This window comes from Amyelois transitella, chromosome 19 (genome assembly GCF_032362555.1).
Source record: "Amyelois transitella isolate CPQ chromosome 19, ilAmyTran1.1, whole genome shotgun sequence".
Lineage (NCBI taxonomy): Eukaryota > Metazoa > Arthropoda > Insecta > Lepidoptera > Pyralidae > Amyelois > Amyelois transitella.
Genome location: NC_083522.1, coordinates 4909687 through 4932606, shown reverse-complemented (window position 1 = coordinate 4932606; position 22920 = coordinate 4909687). Strand labels below are relative to the sequence as shown.

Sequence of the window (22920 nt, the reverse complement as noted above, 5' to 3'; positions counted from 1 at the left end):
TTTTGTTTACAATATACCTATATTGTAAACAAAATATTGTTCAATCAATAGTTCTGCTGGTGAACGCGAATTTTTAATATTAGTTTTGGTTCTGGCTTTTATATTTGAGATTTATTAAATAAAAGTTTAAATAAATATTAAGCAATTTCTTTTTAAATAAAGGAGGAGACTTAAAGGACTTATAATTGTCAATAAAAATACATAATACTTACAACAATTTTATTTTAAATGAGACCGTTTCATCTCTATCACACTTATTATGTACATTTGGTTTAAATAAAACAAACCTCTGAAACATTTTACTGAAAAATCTTCAAGTTTGTGCATATTTGAGAGAAAACATTTACTTCTTATATTTAATGTCATACAAATTGATCAAATAGAATAAGAATTTGTAAAAATACTCAATCACACGTTTTGGTGTCTCGACGCTTTCACGGGCAAGGAAAACGCTTTCTCGTAACTGCACAAATCATGTACTCTATTTATCATTATTCGTAACCTAACTCCGAAATGCAAAAAGGTAAAAAAAAAACAACAGTTTCATAACTTTGAGTACTCTCAAATGCAATGTGGCAATAGTCCGGTTAGTCTACCGCCTGCATATATAATTTAGAATTTTTTTGAACATCTTTTATACAATACAAATGTAACAAATATAGATCTAAATAAATGTCGATAAACTCCAAAGTATTAAACACCATATTGCACCTGACTTGAACTCTGTGCTAAAGCGGCTTGCACATACTTTGTTCTACATTTTGTATTTTAGTATTCTTTCCTTCTGTATATTTAATGCACATTAATACTTATCCGTAATTCGGGACTGTGTGAATGTGACTAAATATTTATGACACTGCCTTTGCTCAGAAAATGATGAGGCTGGCAAATCATAGAGAAAATAACATGAATTCAATAATTGTCAAACGAATTCAATCATTTTGATGGAGAAGTTATTCAGATATAGTTTACCCGAGTCACAACATATTTTACTTTATATTATATACGCCAAGAAAAAGAATATTCTTACAATTTGTCACCCGACAACTATGAGAATCAACACCTCCGAGAAATAAGAATTAAAAAAGACCTAACTCCTACTTCATCCGTCGATTAATTTTCAATATGCGAAATTATACTTAAATTTGTCATATCCGTATCATTATACATAAAAACAAAGACCGTTTATTTCTACGATAAACTTTATTACTAAAAATCTATTTACATACAAATAAATATATTGGTCTTCAATACTAAGTATCTGCCACACTTATCACAGTTTCGAAGTAAAAGTATGGTATATACGGAGATTTGAAGGCCAACGTATTTTAAACTGATGTACAAACCGCTTCAAACACTTTAGGTCAAACATAATAAACTGCGTTTGGCAGAATCTAGCTTACAACATGTAGTAATGAATTTAATTTAGAAAACACTATTTAAACTTTTAAGAAAAGAAACTTACTTTAAAATCTGATTAGGCTCCGCTATGATTAATGTTGTGCTTTTTCCTTTATCACATTTATCATACAACTATTAATATAGTTTACATTATCTGTCATACAGTACATACCTCTTATCGGAATAGAAATTAAACTTTAAAAGACATTAACAATATGCTTTGTTATTGTGAATGGCATTCTAATCATAGTATAATGTACAACTTACATGATGTCATTCATTGCTTTATTTTGGCAATTGTTCCAAACCTGGTTGTGACAAGAATGCATGGAAACTGGTCGAACCTAAAATTAACCAAAATATTTCATTTAAAATTAAGAAAAACCCTTAGAAATGCTAACTGAGCTAACTTGTGTTCGCTCCAGTACGTCAAATATAGTAAGAATAAAGGTAATCTCCATTCAAGTGCATTTACTTCTTAATTTCAAAAGTAAAGCGCTTCTTCAAAATATTTCCTATTTTTCTTTTTCTATGATCTCGTATAATTGATATTTATCAACAGAAGTTAAAGGAAAACAATGTTTGATCACCGGACCATTCCCTAGTCCATACACAGATGTGTGCGAATTGTATTCATTTGGAATGGATTGAAACCGCACGAACCTCGGCTCAGTCTCTCATTGGTGCAAAAAACAGGTTCTATTTCGTTTGAAACTCATAATTTGATGACTAGACTCTTAAAACGTAATTAAATGAGCATTTACAAAACAAAACACGTGTCTATATATGTATGGTTTGAGATACTCGCAATATTAACTAACACACATTGTTAACGAGAATAAAATAATTTGTACATTGTCAGTTTTTCACAATATTTGGAAAATACACACCAAATTCATAGGCCGTATACAGGTTTATTTTTAATTAACAAAAATATAACTTTAACTATGGAATCGCGAAATTGCGAAAATAAAATCAGCTTTTTCATACGTTCCGGTTGCCTATGCATGCACATTTTGTATGAAGCCGATATTTTTTTCGCGATATTGAGGTGGGTCGAATAGTAAAAGTTGTTTAGTTTGATGTTATGATTCAATTGTTAAATGGTTTCTTGTTTATAAAAAATAACCCTGTATAAGTCGTGCGCGGTGCGTCATGTATAAGAGGTGGATAATGGGAATATAGGTCTTTGGGCTGACATTTGATGCAGAAGAACCAGAGAAAAGTACGCGAATACGAGCTTAAATTGTATGTGGTATTTTGCAATTAATTTAAAAAAGTTTCCACACCGCCCACCATAATGCAAGTGTACCACGCACGAACCTAACGACTTAAACAACAAATTGATATGACTAAATTTAATATTGCGAGCACCCCGCGTTATAACTAAATTTATTAAACTTAAAACTATTTAAGTCAGATTATAAAAATTTTAACCGTGTGAAATGCAATTATTCGCTCGGACCTATTGTAGAGTATTTGTCAAACACTCGAATAAACTGTGATATTAATTATAACAAAGTTTTAAAGTCCCTGACGGTATCGAGATCGCAACCACACGTACACAAGATATGTTTGCGACAAAAGCTTATTAAAAACTTTAATAACAACTCTCTTATTTACATGCTCGTAAATGGATATTCTAATTAATTATAATATGTAGAAAGGAATTGGGGCATAATGTATTCATGCTAAGTAACACCGAGAAGCTAGTATGAAAGTTGTAAGTTCAAGGGCGGTCACAAATTTGATGTAGGAAACCTTTCGGCTGTTTTGTTTTTGTTAGTTTTATGTAAATTCAAGACACACTAGTAAATGAACCGAGAAAAATATAGGCTGATCCTTATTTATAGAGATTTTTAAAACTTTACCGTTTGAGAAACTTTAAATACAAATTAAAACTGTGACTCAGTGGTGCGTGTCTTCTGATTTAACACCCTGTAAAAATGATAAAAAAGAAAGATATGTGTGACCGCTTGTATTAGGTACATTGGGGTAGTTAAGACTAGTCTACTCGTTGCTGCCGGCTAGTAAATTGCATCTCATGCTCAGTGTTTTTATGATGAAAAGAGTGCCAAAGAGTATCTTCAACGTACAATTATTTCATTAAATAATAAACATAAACGTTTAACGTTCAAGTTCATAACATAAAATAAAAGACAAAAAAATATCTTTCTTTGGTGTTTCCTGTATACATTTTCTAATAGTATTAATTCGGAATGAAATACAACTACAGTCATAACCTAATTTCAATGGATAAAAACAAACAATAATTAAGGCCTATGCACATATACTCATTTACATCCACTTATCTTAGAATTATTTCTGGGGACTTATTCATGAACGTTAACAATATATATATGTCTTATATTCCCTTTATCTTAGACGTAATACCAAGTGTTAAAAAGAGACGGGGAGACAAGATAAAACATGCTTCGTCTATGCTCTTGAATAAGCGGGCTGGTCTACCGTTTGCGAAGGTAAAAATACCTATGGATAAACCTCTAACCTTATCAAACCACAAAGGTTCCATATAAATCAACCCCGGCCTATGAACCGTTACCGCTAAAGATGCAATCGTGTAATAAAGATAGTAACGTAGAGTGCGGCGCATAGTGCCTTAATTACCAAAACAATTGTACGTTTCCGATACACAAATTGCGCAAGTGCATATAAAAACTAACGTTTGACAATTCGTTGAACGCAATCGAAAGCCAGCCGTACCAGCATGCAACATTAGCGATAAATGCAATTTCAATTAAGTGAACACTTCAAGTTGTATTTACAAAGAACCGGCTTTACAGCCTCACATTAAAAGATCAGTAATAAAATTGTCTCAATATAATCCGAATCAAATTCCCTAATGATATTCGAGTAAATATTCACAATACTAAAAAATAATCACTTCATGCTGTACACGAATCGTCGATAAATTGATCGATTACCATTTAAAAAATCTAAGACTAACATACCTAACCCTCCGAATTAGAAACATGAGTAAAACGTTAAAACCACATTGAACACTTGCACTCATTAAGTCTGCGGATGTCGGCGCGCGACCGGAATGTTACTAGCTCTCGCGCCCTGCCCGCCTCGCTACCTCTACCTTCTAGCTCAGACTTGAAACGAATTGTCATGAAGTATAGGGAGTCATCGTCAAACAGTAGGAATGCGATCGTGGCGGTCAGAAGGGATGTCGGTCGAATTTCACATTTATTAGTAAATATATTGAAAAATATCAACACTGGATATTTTTCCTTTGTGATTGTCAAATGTTTATTAGTAAATATCTATGTTGGTGTGTAAATATATCATCTAGATTTCCAATTAATTTATCATAACAAAATGTTAAAATTGACTGAACAATTAAAAATTATAAGCAAAAAAAAAAAAATGTAAAAATAAGGAATCAAGTCTGCGATAAGTTAATTAAATCGTATCTTACTGGCCGTAAACAGTCCATTCCATTGCATATTTTGCGAGTGACAAGTGACTGAAAGTTATTCCTTCCTAGTGTCGAAACTTGCATGTCACATTTTGGCCGTCAGATACTGATAATAATAAAAAAGTAACAATCTTCTCTAATAAAAATATGAATTCCAACTTTAAAAATAGATAATAAAATAAACTCAAACTTTTCAACTCATTAAAAGGACAACAATGACAAATTACAATTTAAATCTGGCAACAAACAAAAAAGAAAAGATAATTCCAATTTCAAAAAACATCACCGACATCCCTACGCGTGGCGGGCGGCAGGCACTGCGCGGTACTACAACCGGTCGAGCCGGAACTCGTGTTCGACGGCCGAGTCCGGCAGTAGAGCGCTGGGCTCCTCCGTCAACAGCGTCAAGTCGTCGAGGTCGAGGCCTTCACGTAATTGTGCCTCCTCGCCGCCGAATATGCCCGCGTCTATCTCGCCCGAGTAATCTGCAAGTTTTTAAGTTACAGATGTAGTAAACTTGCGGCAACTGCATGTGCTACCATCACCCAAGCGAGGCTAGCGTGACCTGAAAGATTGCAGAGTATAGATGGGAGTCCCTTCGTGACTTACCTTCTTATCCTAGAGTGGATCATGAGTAAAGGCTTAATCTGAACTCCACTTTAAAAAGCTGAGGATGCCAACTGGACTTAAGCCGGTAAGATGATAATATTGCATGAAATATCCTTTTAGAAAGTGTGAAAAATGCTAGGTGGCCTTATCAAAATTTCTATGGATACATTGTCAACGTCGCGGTTCCCAATCAACACTTCCGTCACACGATGCGTACAAAAGATATTCACTTCGGTTGAATCAGAAACGTAGCATCATGGTATTTCAGTACTTATATTCTTATGATGCTACTAACCTTAACAACGGCAATTTCGAATTTCGAAAACATTTATCTCTCGCCTCGCTGCGGAGTGTGAGCCTGCTGTTGATGTTGGTAACACCGCCTCACTCACCCGTCAGTATGATGTCGGGGATGCTGGCGGGGGTGGCGGGGGTGCGCGGCGCGGAGGGCGAGGCGAGCGGCTGTAGCGCCGGGAACCCTCCGCCGCCCGGCACCGGGTCTCTCGCCCGCGCCGGCGGAGAGTGGGACTGCTGTTGGTGCTGGTGCTGGTGTTGGTGCTGGTGTTGGTGCTGCTGGTGGGAGTGACCGCCCTGGTGACAAATAGTACGCAATATTATCTTCACTAACGCCAGAACAAATTATAATATCCCGAAACTTTAAAAATCACAATATCCGCCCCGGCTTATTTATAGATTTAACCTTCCACAAAAAACTTTCCTCTTTCCCACATTTTAAACAGGAACAAAACCGTCTATCAAAACTTTTCGAGATAAAGGAATAATACAGACTGAGAAAACAGGGGGACATTGTAAACCCAAAGTCTAAACTACTAGATAGGTCGAGCTGAAATTTGGCATGCAGATAGCTGCCATAATGTAGGCACCCACTAAGAAAGGACTTTTGGAAATTGCCGCGGGAACAGAAGGTAACGGGATTTTTCCGGTTTACACGGGCGGAGAAGCGGGTGGAGTACCCACTTCTCCGCCCGTGCTCTATGGTGCTCTCGGTTTTGTTCAGGATCTGCGGCACGATCAAACCTGCTGAAGGTGAACCCTTTAACCATTAAAGCTAGTTGTATCGTCGTCGTCTTTTTTAAACTACGTACAATAAACAAATACGTCAAAAAAAAATCTCATTACTTTGGACTTAACAAAAAACAAGCCTTACCTGGGAATATGTATGCGTCGTATTCGTTGTCTGTTGCGAATGCGGTGAACTGTGATTCATATACGTCGTATTGTAATTAGACACGGGTGAGTCCATCTGCCAAACGAAAAACCCAATTGTGTAAAATTGAAATCAAATGAAAGCGGTCATAGCAAGCAAGAAAAAACACCGAGAAATGCAGCAAATCCTGAAAAATAATGCCACGACTCCACTATATTCTACATAACGTTAAAATTACAAAGGATACAAAGAAAGTAAGCATTGTTCAATCACATGTTGAGAAACAAAGCGAGCGATTAAACAAATAGAATAAACTGGAAATTATTCGTATTTAACAATGGAGTGCATCAATTCGGGGAACGTCTATTAAGTAATCCTTTAACATGCTTCTAACTAGTGCTGTGACATGACTTGAAATTCGTCATGCATCAAATATAAATCTAGTTTACCTACATTCAGTCAGAAAAGTATCGGGAATGGATTATTTATTTATGGTTCCAAATTCAAATTTTTGTTTTTTTTGTTGTTGTTAGATTGGCACAACTGTTTTCCATTTTGGCGCGGAGTTTGAGTTGCATCTGTTGTTCACATTAAATACAGTGCTATTTTTAGTTATATCATATCTAGTGTGTATTGCTAATTTCATAATGGATAAAAACATCGAACAAAGAGTTTGTCTTAAATTTTGCATTGCCAATGGAATATCGTGTTCGGAGTCACTGAAAATGTTACAGAAGGCTTACGGTGAATCGACTTTATCAAAAACTCGTGCTTATGAGTGGTACAAAGCGTTCAAAAGCGGTCGAGATGTGATGGAAGATTTGCCTCGCTCTGGTAGGCCATCAACGTCTGCAACTGAAGTTAACATCGCAAAAGTGAAGGAAATAGTGACTGAAAATCCTCATTCAACTTTGAGAGAGATAGCCACCGAACTTTCTGTATCTCACGAGTCGATCCGTACCATTTTAACTAATAATTTGGGTATGAAACATGTTGCCGCTCGGCTAGTCCCAAAAGACCTGAATTTTTTTCAAAAACTCAATCGCATGAGAGTCGCTGAGGACATGCTAGAACGAGTCAATTCCGACCCAACATTCATGAAACGCATTGTTACTGGTGACGAGACGTGGGTTTACGAGTTTGACATGCAAACTAGTCAACAAGCTTCGGAGTGGCGCCTTCCAACTGAACCGAAACCGAAAAAACCACGCCAAAGTCGTTCAAAAGTCAAAGTCATGTTGACTGTTTTCTTTGACTATCGCGGTGTTGTGCACTCGGAATTCTTGCCGGAAGGTCAAACGGTAAATAAGGAATATTATTTGAGTGTTATGCGGCGTTTAAGAGAGCAAATCCGACGAAAAAGGCCAGATTTGTGGAAAGAAAATTCTTGGATTTTGCACCATGATAATGCACCTTCGCACAAGGCCATCATTGTGAACGAATTTTTAACCAAACACTCAACAAATACCATCGAGCAACCACCATATTCACCAGATATGGCTCCAGCCGACTTTTTTCTTTTTCCTAAACTCAAATTACCACTTCGTGGCACCCGTTTTCAATCGGTAGAAGACATAAAAGAGAATTCGCGGCGAGAACTGACCTCAATTCCGGAAACAGCGTTTGAAAAATGTTTTGATGATTGGATTATTCGTTGGCGTAAGTGTATCGTTTCTAAAGGAGCATATTTTGAAGGTGATAAAATAAATTTGGATGAATAACAAACAGTTTGTGTATTATTGATCTTTTCCTGCTACTTTCTTGACAGAGTAGTATATTTATCTTGTCTAAAAGTATACTACGAGTACTAGGTAATACTAACACTATATACTGATAAATCAAAATAAAAACGACTTAGTTTAGCTCGAGACAGTAACAATATTTCATGAAAATAATTTGTGTTAAACATACAACATTTCAAAGGAAATAAATGAATACGACGCGAAGGCATGCGTTTTTAACAGCGACGGCTTATTACGATTTTTTCTACACAGATTGACTGTCGCATATGACGTTTATTGCCTATGAATATATGATATGACATGGTATATGAAATATAGGACTTAAATTCCTTTGCGCCATTTGGTGGACGTATTATATTTAGACGATTGGAACGTAAAAGTTTCTAAAGCAAAATCTTTGTACGAACATGCCAAAAAATTCTGCTTATAATATGAAGCTAATTTTGATATGGGTTTTTCTATTGATGTTTTAGGCACATAATCTTGCAAAGGCGTGATCATTTTATAAAATCAATATAGCAAATAATATTGAATAGTGTGAATTACAATAAATAAAAATGTGTGTGTAATTGTATTATAAAAGAAAAAGTATCCATATTTTCTATGTGTTATTGAAATAAAATATCACTGAAAATTTTTGTTTACCCTTTAGTAGGAATAGTATGAAATAGCGCTGTGGGTCAAATTAATACCGATACTTGCTCACGTTATAAAAACATAGGAAGAAGACATTTATAAATACTTCATGAATTTATCATAAATAAATTATTAAAAAAAAATATCCTTTATCAGTAATACTGGTGTCAAGATCCATTTCAAATATTATCAAGCATGTCATTTCATCCCATGTTTTTCGTTTCTTATGTCAATTTTTACGATAGATTATGCTACTTGCTGAAAAGGAACAAATACCATAACTTTCTTTTTTATAGCACGTATTGTTTAAACACTTATTTTATGAGAAGGCTGAAAGAATAAAAAGTTAATATTTGTTCGCATTTTTGTTTTCTTTTTCGATTTAATACTTTTTCAGCAAATGACAAACTTATGTATAAAAAGTGATTGTGTATGTGTGAGGGTGTCGTACATTTTCCGCGACTTGGACGTGCGCGGTCCAGCCGGACTCGACGAGACTCTGCACCAGCTGCGCCCAGTCCTTGGCCAACATCCACCAACGTTACACTCATTTACGTACAGACGTTACTAGTTCTACCAGCTGTCAATATTATATCGCTCTAATAACAAAACAATCTGAGAATATGATAACAAATGTAAGAGTTCCTTCCGAAACGGAAAATGCCAGGCAAGTTAATAAGGTTTTCAATGTATTTCACGGCAGGAAATGTGTCAGGAAATGTAAACTTTGAAGATAAGGAACGTGGTTACGCTATGATGAGAAATATGATTAAACGTTTTATATTCCAGGCTTCAGACAGGTATCTAGGTAGTATAGGTAGGCTGGACAGGCAGAATTATTTTCATTGCAATACACATACGTCCAACAAAAGTTGTTTATTAGTACAAGTGAGAAACAAGATAAATTTTATGTTTCTCACTTTCATATATCTAAATTATGGTTTTATAGACAAATATTATTGACAGCTAGTATACTAGTAAAAATTATTTGTGTGTTAACAGCACCACATTAAGACGGTTACAAACATGAGCAAATTGGCAATGAAATAGAAGCACGAATTATTTTGGGACTAACTAATTTTTCATCAGCTTTTACATATTGTAACCTGTCGTAGTGGTAGTTAAATTCATATTAGTAAATTGTAGTGGAGGTTTATTTAGCCAATCGACCCACTTGATGCTGAAACTATAAAAATATTTAATCGTGTTCCTTAGGGTGGAATAAAAAAGTATACAAATGTGCGAGAAATTCTATGAAATTTGCAGATGTATATTTGAACACTTCACTTTGAATTTCAGCATCAAATGAGTGCTATGTGCGAAGGCCTTTGTATTAGAATATCCAGATCCAATTACATTTACAACATTATTTGATTCATTTCATTCTAAAGTGCTTGTTTGTTATGCTGTGCTATCTTCTTTAACAGTGCAGTTAAAGTGATTTTTTCAGTGCCACTATTATCATTTCTTAAAAGATTTGGCACAGCTTTTATTTCTGCTTTTGATATTTTGTCGAATATTTGCCTTATCAGAAGCATTCGTTAGCATCATCTAATATTTTATGCAACTACATTGTTACTTACAACTCCTTGCTATTTCCATTGAAGCATAGAAATTTTATAAACATTTATAAAAAGATAAAATATGTTTGATGACAAATTATGGTTGAATTAAAATAATTTATAAACGCTGTAATGTAATAAATACGTACATATCTGTATATAATATCATATAATAAGTGTTACAAAATAAATTGTACAAATAAACGAAGATTTAAGTGTTACAACTTGATGAGTTTAATGGATGAATGAGGAAAAAATGGTTTAGAATAATATGTTCAGTTACATTTTATCATTACGTATATTGTCGTCATTTTATTTATTACTTTTTTTATTTCATTTCATTTTCATAGCCTAGGTGTTATTGTATTTAATTTTACAGTTGATTTGAATTATTCAAAATTCAATCTCATAATCTATTGCATGATATAAAACCCTATCCCATTCCTCAGGCTTGATCATTTTGTTTTTCCAGTCAATATTATTTTAAAATTAAGATTATTTTTAAATAATACCAATACTATAATAAAAGCTTCGAAGAACTCACCATGGTGATCTGCTCGAAGGGCTGCAACAATACTTGGTGCAGATTGTTGTAGTCCGTTTGAGGAGACTCCACTGGACTACCCGGACTGTGCACCATCTGGAATTGGAGAATAAGAATATACCTGTGGAGGTTGAGATTACAATTAATCTTACTTCGCTTTGAAAGTAAATTATACTAAGGGAATGGCATATACACTTTTAATTAAAACACCGACGCTAGTAAGAAAGTGATGCTAAATATTAGCTGTAAAAAATAACTTTAGGGGGTATTATAAGTCTAATTGTCCAAAATGGAAATATACTATAGAACAAAATCTGTCAGGGAGTATGGGGAACAGGCATATGTGCGTATGAAGAACAAATTCACAATCAAAATTCACTTAATTAACATTTACCGTACACTTACTACTACGTGTTACTTACATAACACTTACTTACCGTGAATATATTATAGAACAAAGTCAGTCAGGGTGTATGGAAGACATGTGTATGTATGTGCGTATGTAGAACAAACTCACAATCAAAATTCACTTTATTAACACTTACCGTAGGTGAAGGTATGTTTATATTCGATGTGGATGAATATTGCGAGGGCGGACTACAGTGCGACTGGTAACTTGACGTGATCCACGCGTTGTGTTCCAGTGACGACATATTCTGGAACCAGATATATGGAATTGTAAACTTTGTGTTTACTACATGCACCCTACACCAGTTAGATTAAGAGCGATAATAGCGTGACATTTTGATTTTAACATCTATTGTTGTAACAAAATAGCATAAGGACTCTCCCTTCAAAAAGCCTTTCCAAAATACTTTTATATTTTTTATACATTTATGTGATTTTACCTTTTTTTTGTTACGGGGCAAATTTTACAGATTAAGCTAGCCTCGAAATAAGTGCGGAACTTGTGTAACGAGATACTAACTTAACGATACTATATTTTATAATAAATACTTATAAAGATAAATAAACACCCAATACCCAGGTCAAAAAGAAAAAAATTGTTTCTCATGACCGGAATTCGAACCCGGGACCTCAGGTGTCACAGACAAGCGCACCACCGCTGCGCCACAGAGACCGTCAACTTAGACAAAAGTCATTATTCCTCCCTGTCCAAATAAATCGATGACATACCACATAAGAACCAAAAGGGGCTAGATTTATCTGCTCTAGACTGTACCATTAGATAACGTAAACAAAAGTACATTGTACATTCATACAGGAGAGTCCGACATTGGAGCCATGGTTGTTAAATTATATTTTTACTGTGATTACGCCACTTGTAAGCCACTATTAGTATTCAAGAAAAATAAACTTTTAGTGAAATTTTTTAAATGATTAAACCAATTCTATTGTATTCAAATGACGGTGAAATAGATAGTCAAATAAAAAGGTCACACTATTTTTAGCTTCAAGCGAGTCAGTCATGCAGCTAGTATTAAATTCCTGAAAAATTATATATTTTATAAGTAACATAGCAATGTTAGAAAAATATAAATTATAATATCTATCCACCCAAATTAAACTTAAAAGTACAGCATAATTCGCATACAATTTGATATAGATTAAATATAGTGTGGTTTCTCAGACATCAATTGAAGTTAGCACAATGTAATCCTTTACGGAATATCTGGAGGCTAGTGGAGAAAGACTACAACCCGAAAAATTACGAAAATGTTATCATTCATTCATATTTTATTACCTTAAAGGTCGCTTTTGACCCCGTTAAGCCACTTTTTAGGTGGTTAAAACAAAATGAAGTATAAGAAGACGCAGCACAACGATTTTCGTGTTTACAAACAATGATATTCTGTTTACAACCACGATAGGAGGGTATTGATTGTCAACTCTGCTTCAACAGTTAAAAACTTGTTTAATTATCCGCTAAAATCGTTATATTATATAACACGTTTAAAATCCAGTTTGAAAGAGATTGATTTTCCTCGATTCCCCTCCGTCTCTTCTTTTACTTCCAATGCGTGAAGTGAGATAGCGACAAATGTAACCAAAAATTTCAAGGTCATTTTCTATTCTGTATTATTTGTCCTGAGATGTCAATATTTTAGTCACGTAAAACTACTATATTTATAGATATATTTCTTTTCGACAGTTTGGACATAAAAAATAGACTATCTGCGGCAGGTAGTCTATTTTTCCCTTTCCCTCAGTTTTGATGGAAATGATCCTTAATTTTTAAATACAAAACGACATTAGAAACAAAGCACAGCAAATATTTGAAGGTAGGCGGAGTTATAAGAACTGGAGAAACATGATTTTATTTTGATGACATTTGACAGTAAGATCAAACATTTTCCTTGTTCTGTATGTCACAATGGGACAAGCTCTTTGAATGGACCTAGCCTTGAAATATTTTCACTTTATATGTGCTGATCTTATATAACACAGATCTTCAAAATAAACTGTAAGTACGAGGTAAATAATTATTAAATTTGTTGATAGGTTAATGAAACATATTATTGAATTTTGTTTCATTGAAGCAGTCAGCAGATAGTTAGTGATAGGGATTTTGTAGATCTATTTTTGTTCATAGTCATTTTCTTAAAAAGGCTTTAAAAAATCGGTTTTTTATACGATCTTAAGATAAACGTTGATTTAATATATAAAAATAGGAAAAACTAAACAACACATTGGATAAAAATATATTAAAAAGTGTTAGTAAAAAAATAGTTAGTTGAAACCAAACACTTGTAATTATTACAAGAAGGTGGATATTGAAACAAAAAGCAATGTTATTTGCTTTAGAAAATTTTCTGTGGTAGTAAAAAGCGTATTTAAAAAAAGAACAATTTCATGCAAAATCTTGTTAAATGACAGCCCATTCAAAACGATCTCTAAATGTATATATAAAAAAAACTCTTCCGTTACTGAGCGATTGAATGACTGACTGACAACGAATAGCCCAAACCGAAATACAAAAAAGTCTAGAAATTGGAAATTTTGCATGTACTTTATCTATGTGGTTTAGGGTGCACTAAGAGAGGACTTCCCGAAATGCCTTCGAGAACGGAAATTACCGGGATATTTCGATTTACGCGGGCTAAGTCGTGGGCGTAAGATAGTTTAAGATTATTGCTTTTGATTTTAATACACCGCTAATTGCTGCATTTTATATATATATAAAATATAAAATCTTCATTTATTGACCCTCCGATCTTGGATACTTTTACTCGTAAAAGTATCCAAGATCGGAGGGTATCTCGATAAGACGGTCATTGATACACAAATGTGGATGTTTATTGTAATTTAGAGATTGAATTTTTCTGGGCTAGTAGGTATAGCGTCAAAGATCAAAAGAGGAAAATTTATATCCGAATAAAGTAAAAATTACATAAATATTGTTGTGTTAATAAAGCAGCCAATTGGCTTTTTTAGTTAGTGGGTTGTTATGGCACCGTCAATGACCAGCTCAAGCTCAAGCCAGCAATTCGTATGAAATTGATTAAAAAAGGAAGATGTTAAAAAACGAACCTTATTATGATGGAGATAATTATTTGTGTTTGGTACAGATAAGTGATTCTGAAATAAACAAAAAATGATTGTGTAGAAAGCAAAATAAACACAACAAAGTAAAACGAGACAACAGAAAACAATGTTAAATATTTGTCAATAGTGCGGGTTGTACACGAATTTATGTTAATAAGGAATGATTCCGAACAGCACAACAATATAAATTAGTCACAAATTTAAAACAAAATACTTCAGAACTTTCTTATTACAATTACCAGTTGTTCTGTTGGGCTTTCATTGATGTTCGGAATTACCCCTAAAAGCCAGTGTTAGGCCATCTATACATCATGCGCTTTTGCACATTCTTTATTTTTACACATCTTATGCATACTAATTCTTCATATCCTAACCATCATAAAGATTTATATAAAATCTTTTATTTATTCAGTATTTAGTCTGAATCAGAGGTATAAATATGGCCCGCATTTCAATACAGGATCTGGTAACCCTTATTTGATAAACAATAGTGTCGGGTCCTTATTGACTGTGCATATTTGGCCGATTATTCATCGAATATTTTGAATTCGGTCCTACTTATATGTTAAGAACACTTTCTTGGCACAAGTAAAGACGTGATTACTAGTCAGATTAATTAGTTTAATATGTATTTTTTACCTCACCTTACTTATCAGATGTAAAATTTATATTGAGTTCTATATTTATTTCATTTTTGGCCTGGCCTTTATCATTTGAACCTTTACATTATATTACGTAAGTATGTTACTAGAAACAATTAAATATTTTGTTTATGTATACACAAAATGTAAATAAAAGCATTCGACAAAAACCGCACGAGTTTTTTTCTTGAAACACCCAACGACTATGGTGTAATAGTATAGGTTTCAGAAAAAATATTAATAGCTGAAAGGACCAAGTCGACGAGTTTTCACGGTATAATAAACAGTCAAGTATAAATGCTTTTCTTTTTAAACTAGCTAAGACGCAAGTATAAGCTGTTAAACAAACATAATTGAAACCTGTAACAGCTGATTAGCCTCATTAGAGCGTTGAGTTCTAATTTAAACACTATACACTAATATATACTGTAAAAGAAACAAAATAAAGTCTGTAACAGCCGATCAGTCTTTTTAAGTGCGCCTCTCTTTTAGAGGGCCAGCTTACCACGTTAAAGTAGGAGGAAATACAAGCTTTTATCAGGAATAACAGACCTGTGTATCATAAAGTGAGGGGTGTTCGTGGGGGTGGTGCATAGAGGAGGCGAGCGGCACCGTGGCGCCCACCGGGGAGCCCGACGCCGGGGACAGCCCGCCCGTGGCCGGGGACACGCTGCCCGCGCCCGGCGACACCGCGCCCGGGGACGTGGGGCTCTGGGCACGGAGATAAATACGTATTAGTTGACACAATTGTACGAGCAATCGCAAGGGAAATATTGGTCCTTCGAGCCGGATTTGTTGCTGTGTTAACTTACTGTTAACTATTGGCTTTAAAACTCGGATTGAATTCAACAGCAAAAGTTAATCGTTACATCTGTAAAAAGATAAAAGTCAAAGGTTTCTGCCTGACTGACAACAATGTAAATTGAAAACGTTTGTTCCACTGGTCGCCATGACTTTTCCCCCCACCACCGCCTCCGCCCACTCTGCAGTGACTGCACTCACGTATCGCGGCTGGTGGTTGTCCGGCGAGGCGCGGTGCATGTAGTGCGGCTGCGGGAAGTGCACGGACGTGAGGTCGGGCAGCGAGCCGCCCGGCACCTGCAGCTCGCCGCACGCCAGCCCGCCCGCTGCGCCTCCCCCACCGCCGCCGCCGCCGTCCCCCCCACTTTCATACACGCTGCAAACATTTATTTTCAAAATGAAGATGGCTCCGAGGAAGGTTAAAAATAATCACCATTAACGATATAATCTTTCTGTAACTTCATAATGAACAATTGGTACTGTCTAGACCGTTTAATAGGCAGCTGCCCGGGCACCCATAAGTTCCCTGCCGTGCGCGCTCGGTCTTTTCTGTTATATGCCTAACTAATCTACATTATCAGTAATTTCAAGTTATTATAGTAGTAGTATTTGCTTGGCACCAAACAGGTGTACTTGTATGTCCTGTTTCAAATCACAATATTTACATGTACATACTTTATTATTCTACACTTACACGTACATACTCACACAATGTAGTAAATATTAAAAAAAATATATTGTAATTTAATTTTTTCGGTGCTAAGATTAAGGAAACACATGACATAAATATTATTCTGTAAGTTTGCGGTGTCATCTGCAACATAGTTAAATAACTTCTGCAGGTGTCATCGTTATACTAAATGATTTAACTGTGTTTGTTACAGTTTCCAAAGAAATATTCTTCCATGTTTTTGTTTCGCTTTTCAACCAAATGTTGTTTCCGGCACAACTTTTAATGCAACAGAACACAAAAAAAAATCCTACAAATACATATTATGTCGTATTGACAACCAAAGTAATTTAAATTTTGTCTCGGTTTGTTTCCTAGTCACGCCATTCGCATTTTGAATTACATCGCTAAAATGCGCATACGCATAGTCAAGGATGGATTAGTACATGGTTTGTTTCAAAATTTTCTTGCAGTTTTGCTGTTTCCACATTGCATGTTTATAGTATGCGAGAAAACATATTTTAATTACAGAATATTGTATTTGTATACAATTAAGTGTCGTTAGAATTATAACGCTAAAAGCTTATAATAATTTATAATTAGGGTGTCCGACTTTTAATATAGAAGTTTGTAATTACTATGAATTTATCGTATTAACAGACATTGCGATTTTCGACGTTAATGTCTAGCCTGATATAATAAAGACTAACTTATCACGATTAGATCTAATCCGTACAGTGAACTCCATTATCGGTATTCTACATTATATGTTAGGCATTAATTTTTATCAAAAAATGCATAGTAACCATAATAGTAGGTGAAGAAAAGATTGTGACAATTGATTCAGTTTTAGATTTAGGGGAAGGGACGAGTAAAACATCTGTCTTAGCTCCTCTAAACTAACTGCTTGAAACTGATTCGTGTTATGGAGAATCTTTGATGTTTTCAGTGTTAATTTTTTATCGCCATCTAATTGGATCTTCTTAAGAGGCATAGAATACATGTTTCTCTCTTGCACACGTTCCTACGAACTGACTTTCTGGCGTCAAATCCGGTAATAACCGCCTGACTAACCCCGTCTAACCTTTGCAGTGGACCATAACCAATATACCACGGTAAAAGCTGAATAGATTAATGTGCCACCATCATACGGACTTATCTACCTTTATTTCAGCAGATATAAGAATAAACAGAAAGGAAAATACTTACTTATTATTATTTGGTATCCTGGGTATTTCACACGAAGATCGCGGGCGATTTGTTGGATTCATTCCGAATGAGGACAATACGTCAAGGTGGATGTCAGCTGTTGGGGAAAAAAATCGATTAGTATTTAATCCATAAGAGTCCAAATATAATCATTCCTACTCTTTCTTAAGTATCTTTGGACCAATTTAGTCAGAATATTTTTTTTCACAAATTACGCGTTGTTGTAAATGTATACAAATAAATTTAAATTAATGAACATTTAATGGGCGAACACAATACAAGTTCTATTCACAATTGAATATTAAATTGCAGTAGGTTTATTTAAGATTTTGGTCTTCCTAGATTGCACATTTGCCACCAATGAAAAAAAATCAAACGGACCTCTGCGGTGATTCGGATGCGGATGCATGTGTGGATGAGCGTGAGAGTGCAGCGGGTGGTGGGGCGACAAAGGCTGCGTCGTCGTCTGCTGCTCGCCGCATGATTGGTGCAGGGCCGAGTCGGAGTTCGTCCGTCGCCAGTTGCTGTCAGGCGGTGGACTGGAATGTTTGTTGGTGAAAGTAAAATCAATGCTGAAATTTTTATAGGGAAATCCTATTTTATTATTATGCTGAAACCTCCTTGTTAACTGTTGTGTTAACTTTTTACTTTTCATTGAAAGCTAGATTTAAGTGATTTATCTAATTTGGCGAAATTCCATCAGAATACCATCATATCATTAAGTTTATGTATGAAAGCTAAAATTCGTTATATACAAACTTCAGAGTACCCCTACTTCTAAATACATTTTTATAAAAGTTAGGTAAGTAATTTTCAGGGCTCTAGAGTTGTTTTTTATGCATCTTGAGAACCTAGTAAGTAATTTTCCAATTTAAAAATAAGGGTGTGAAGCAAATTTTATTCGCATCATCCATGTTATAATCATTAATAACTTTATTAAGGTCATAAAACTACTGGAAACTGCTTCGCAGTTAGTTACCTCATAAGTTTACTTTCGTGCATATGTTGATATGTCGAATCTCTTAAGATTATAAATAAATAGTTATATGTCCTTTTATATCATAAAACACAAATGAACTGTGGAATTGCTCCAGTTTTCCCACGCCTTTATTTTATCAGTCAGCATGATAACCTTCTTTCTCTCTTGACTGAAATAGTATATTTTCCGCTTGACTCTCTGACACATTTATAAAAGCCTACTTCATAGTACAAAAATATCTTCATAGTATAAACATATCTATAAATGTATAAGTAAGAAAAAAATTTTAGACCATGCATTCAACCTTTACAATAAACCTATTTCCGTTTATTAAATAAAAATCAATTAAATCTTTTTCCTGTTTTGCTCTGAAATCATTGCCTCCGTTGTATTTGGGGAATAATTAAAGTCAATTTACCCACAATAATTACAGTTATTATTCACGGAATATGAATTGTACAGCCATTTCATAGGCCAAGAACTGTGTGACGCACGATCACGAAGGCGACTCGAGTCATTTAATATAATTCCTCGCGGTAATTTGCTTTTCACAGTCAAGTGTTATTAAAAGGCGAATAAAACCGATTAATTAAACCTCGTATACAATAGTGGCTCTTGCGCCCTTTCGTTTTTTGTGACACGCGCTCAATGCCATGTGACATATTTCCTCTCAATCCAAACAGAATATAATTATTCATTATGAATGGGTTTCTCAGAATAACTGACTTGGAGCTCCATATTATATTGATTGAATGAATCATAAATTAGTTTACCTTGTAGGGCCATGGCAGCGTTATAATAAATATCAATACTTTTAGGTTTAGTACAAGTATATTAAAGGAAATTTATTCGCAAGGTTATTTTATTTTATTAATGAACATTACATAAAGCATGTAGGAAAAGGTTTAATAACTTTGCTGTACCCTATAAGATTTATTTTCTGTCTTTTAATTAATAATTTTATTTATATTATTCAATTTACTTCATTCTTTTTATTTAATTAAATTTTTACAATAATTTTTTATCCACTAATCAACTCAAATAGCCTAGTGTTGTTAACACTAATTAAGACATCAATATGGAACATGAAAATCAATAGCCTAACCCCATGTGAAACAGGTGTTACACTTATAATATGAATTACTAGGTTACGCCCGCATCTCCGCCTAGCCCGCGTAAATCACATTTCCATTTCCCCTGACAATTCTGGGACATCTTAACTATACTTCTCAAGTAACTTACATGCCCCACTTCTGCTCAAGTTTTATCTCGTCTGCCAGTTAGTAACACAAGAGACTTGTAAATATATATAATTGATTGATTACATGTAAGACATATTACCTTAAGTATACAGTGCTGCCATATGGACTGGTGTCGTGTTTGCGGTCAGCGGGGCGTCGCATGGGGCCCACGGAGGACGACGCTCGACCGCGCTGCACAGGGCTCCGCGACGGGCTCGTGCCCCCACTACGGCCATATTGCGTCGCCAACGTCGTCTCTTCAGGCTGCAAAAAAAGATATTGTTTTTGTAAAAATGTAAATAAAAATAATCTATTTTTAACTTATTGTAAGATAATTTATTAATTAGAATTTGTATGAATTTTTTTATTTAATACAAATCTTATGTGATTTTTTTTTTTTATATACCTTGTCATCATAATGTAGCATGCTCTACTTTGACCATACAATTATACATCATAAGTGTACCTACTTTTACTAGACTGAGTACATTAACAAAAATTACTAAAATTCTTTAGTAAAATCTACTTCAAATTAAATTTTTTAGGACTTGAGAAACCTAATTCAACAAAATAATGTTTGCATGCGAGAATCAGAGGGCAATCTGCAAAAAATTATAAACCTTAAAATAGCATTTAATCTACCACTTTTATAATTACAAACTTTTTTTACATTCAAAATTGAATTGAATTTAGTCATATCACTGACTTGAGACACATTTAGTTAAAATTATAATAAAAAAGAATCAGAGCAAAACTAGATGTACAAAAAAAAAACTTTGTTTTGTATTTTTCGCCAAAATTGGTGATGGAATTCTGAAATAGTGATAGCAGTGAATTTTAATATTTGTTAGAACTGTCTGTTTCACTATCTAAGTAATGTTTTGTTTAAACTTTTTATACATTCTGTTGAGCAGAGAACTATAAGATGATATACATTGGTCCCATATATTAGAGACTCAGTGCACAATATTGGAATCCTGGCAGAGTAAGTACATTCCATTATAATATTTCAGTATAGCATAGACATGAGGCCAGTAATTGCTATTAAAACATCAAACAAGACATTTCATACAATTTTAATACTGGACTTTTTGCCCCAATGTCTATTTTATTAAGGTTTATAGAATCAATGCCACATTACCAATCTGCACCAGGCCTAACAATATTTGAATAAAGGATTTGTTTTGAGAACATATGGCATCACAGCACATCTGTTTAAGCAAATATAACCATACTTTCTGTGTGCATATAATTTGCTGAATATTCGGTGAATTTGGTTATGACATGTTATCATGTTAACTATTGGTGGTTATTTAACTGTTTTTTTAGCAAAACAAATTTGTGTTACTTCCTTCAATAAACAAGAAATAAAGACATTTTTGATATATAATTCTGAATGTTGTACCACAAATTTTAAAAATAAGACTCTAAATAATCTCCTTAAATTCTTAATAAGTGTTGCATGCAAGAGTATCCATTACAACATAATAAAAACTATTTGTGCATTAATCTCCTATGATTTTAATTTAATAAAATCAATTTGAAATAAAAAAAAATCATCTAAGTACAACTATTTCGAGCGTCTTGGTAAACTAAAAATTAATAACATGATCATTCCAAAACTACAGCCATCTACAACTGCACCACTACCATAAAGTAAAAGTAACAAAATCTACGACCAAATGAAAGGTATAGCGAGCAGATCCCAAAAACTAGGAACCTTCTGTTCAGGCTCTGCATTTGTGGCTTGTGGTGCAGCCACATTTGGCAATGAGCCACTGCGGAAGGTGCCCAGGCCTTGTGAGGCTGGCCTCAGTGACGACTCAACATCTGGCTTAGGATCAGGTTCCAGGGCCTCTGGAGGAGGAGCTTTGGGCCTAGCTCGCCTGCTACCTGAACTAACCTGCAACCATTACGCTATCACAACTCAGTAGTGATTCATGAAATTATCATGTTATTTGTATGAAAAATTCTGTGCTATTTAATTTTAAATACATAATTAAGTAATTTTTTTATTACACTAGAGGCTCACAAGATCACAAACAAAACCTTTATGTTTTCCTCACATCTTATGAATATAGTTAATACAGGGGTTATTGTTGATAAACAGTCTATAGTAATTATATTGATAAATCTTCCGCAAAACAACAATATGTTATTACGTTACTATTATATTGTCCCATATACTAAAGTACTAATAATTGGCTATTGTAAAGAGTACTGAAAAGTTATAATGCATTTCGACAATGACAATTAAAACAGATAATATTACATTGGCAACAGGGCTGGTATGTTTGTTGTTGCTTTTTTAAATAGAAGATCGTGGTAAATAGTTACAAAAGCGCAAAAGGCATATTGTAATGGTTATTGTTTACGTCGGCGGGCACATTTGACGGCCAGGAAGCGATTGCCTGAGTAAATAGGCGACATACCTTATTGGTTGCGTCGTAAACTTCACGCAATATTTTTTCAAAAGCAGCAGTTTCTTCTGCTTGCTTTTGATTGTGGAGGGCAATTTTTTCACTAAATTTTCTTGGATTCGCCATGATGGCCAGCAAATATTTGTTTTTATCTTTTTACATCACAATTTTCAGTGCTACAAGAACCAAAACGCGCTTGCTTGCTGCCTGTCAAATCAGGCAGTCAGATCACAGATTAAACAAAATCCCAGGTGTTACAAGTCAAAAAAAGTATACTTTTGAAAGGTGTATGATGTAAATTTTTTGAGCTAAGTTATATATATATGCAAATGTATTACTATATTT

At 34.4% G+C, this 22920-nt stretch overlaps 1 protein-coding gene across 2 annotated transcripts; it reads right to left on the bottom strand.

The window, feature by feature from the left end:
- Window positions 1-1990: 1990 nt before the first annotated feature.
- On the bottom strand, window positions 1991-22790 carry LOC106132770 (CREB-regulated transcription coactivator 3). 2 transcript variants are annotated; one of them, XM_060949624.1, is made up of 12 exons: window positions 22588-22790; window positions 20256-20419; window positions 18317-18474; window positions 17936-18032; window positions 16258-16432; window positions 15808-15966; window positions 14600-14647; window positions 11653-11763; window positions 11108-11203; window positions 6624-6719; window positions 5848-6046; window positions 1991-5331 (listed from the first exon to the last, which is right to left on the bottom strand). In XM_060949624.1, exons 1-12 carry the CDS (start codon window positions 22699-22701, stop codon window positions 5174-5176), a joined length of 1575 nt encoding a protein of 524 aa, XP_060805607.1. In that variant the 5' UTR covers window positions 22702-22790; the 3' UTR covers window positions 1991-5173. The 2 variants fall into 2 exon arrangements, with proteins under 2 accessions (XP_060805607.1, XP_060805608.1); XM_060949625.1 differs by lacking the exon at window positions 14600-14647.
- Between the last annotated feature and the right edge of the window lie 130 nt (window positions 22791-22920).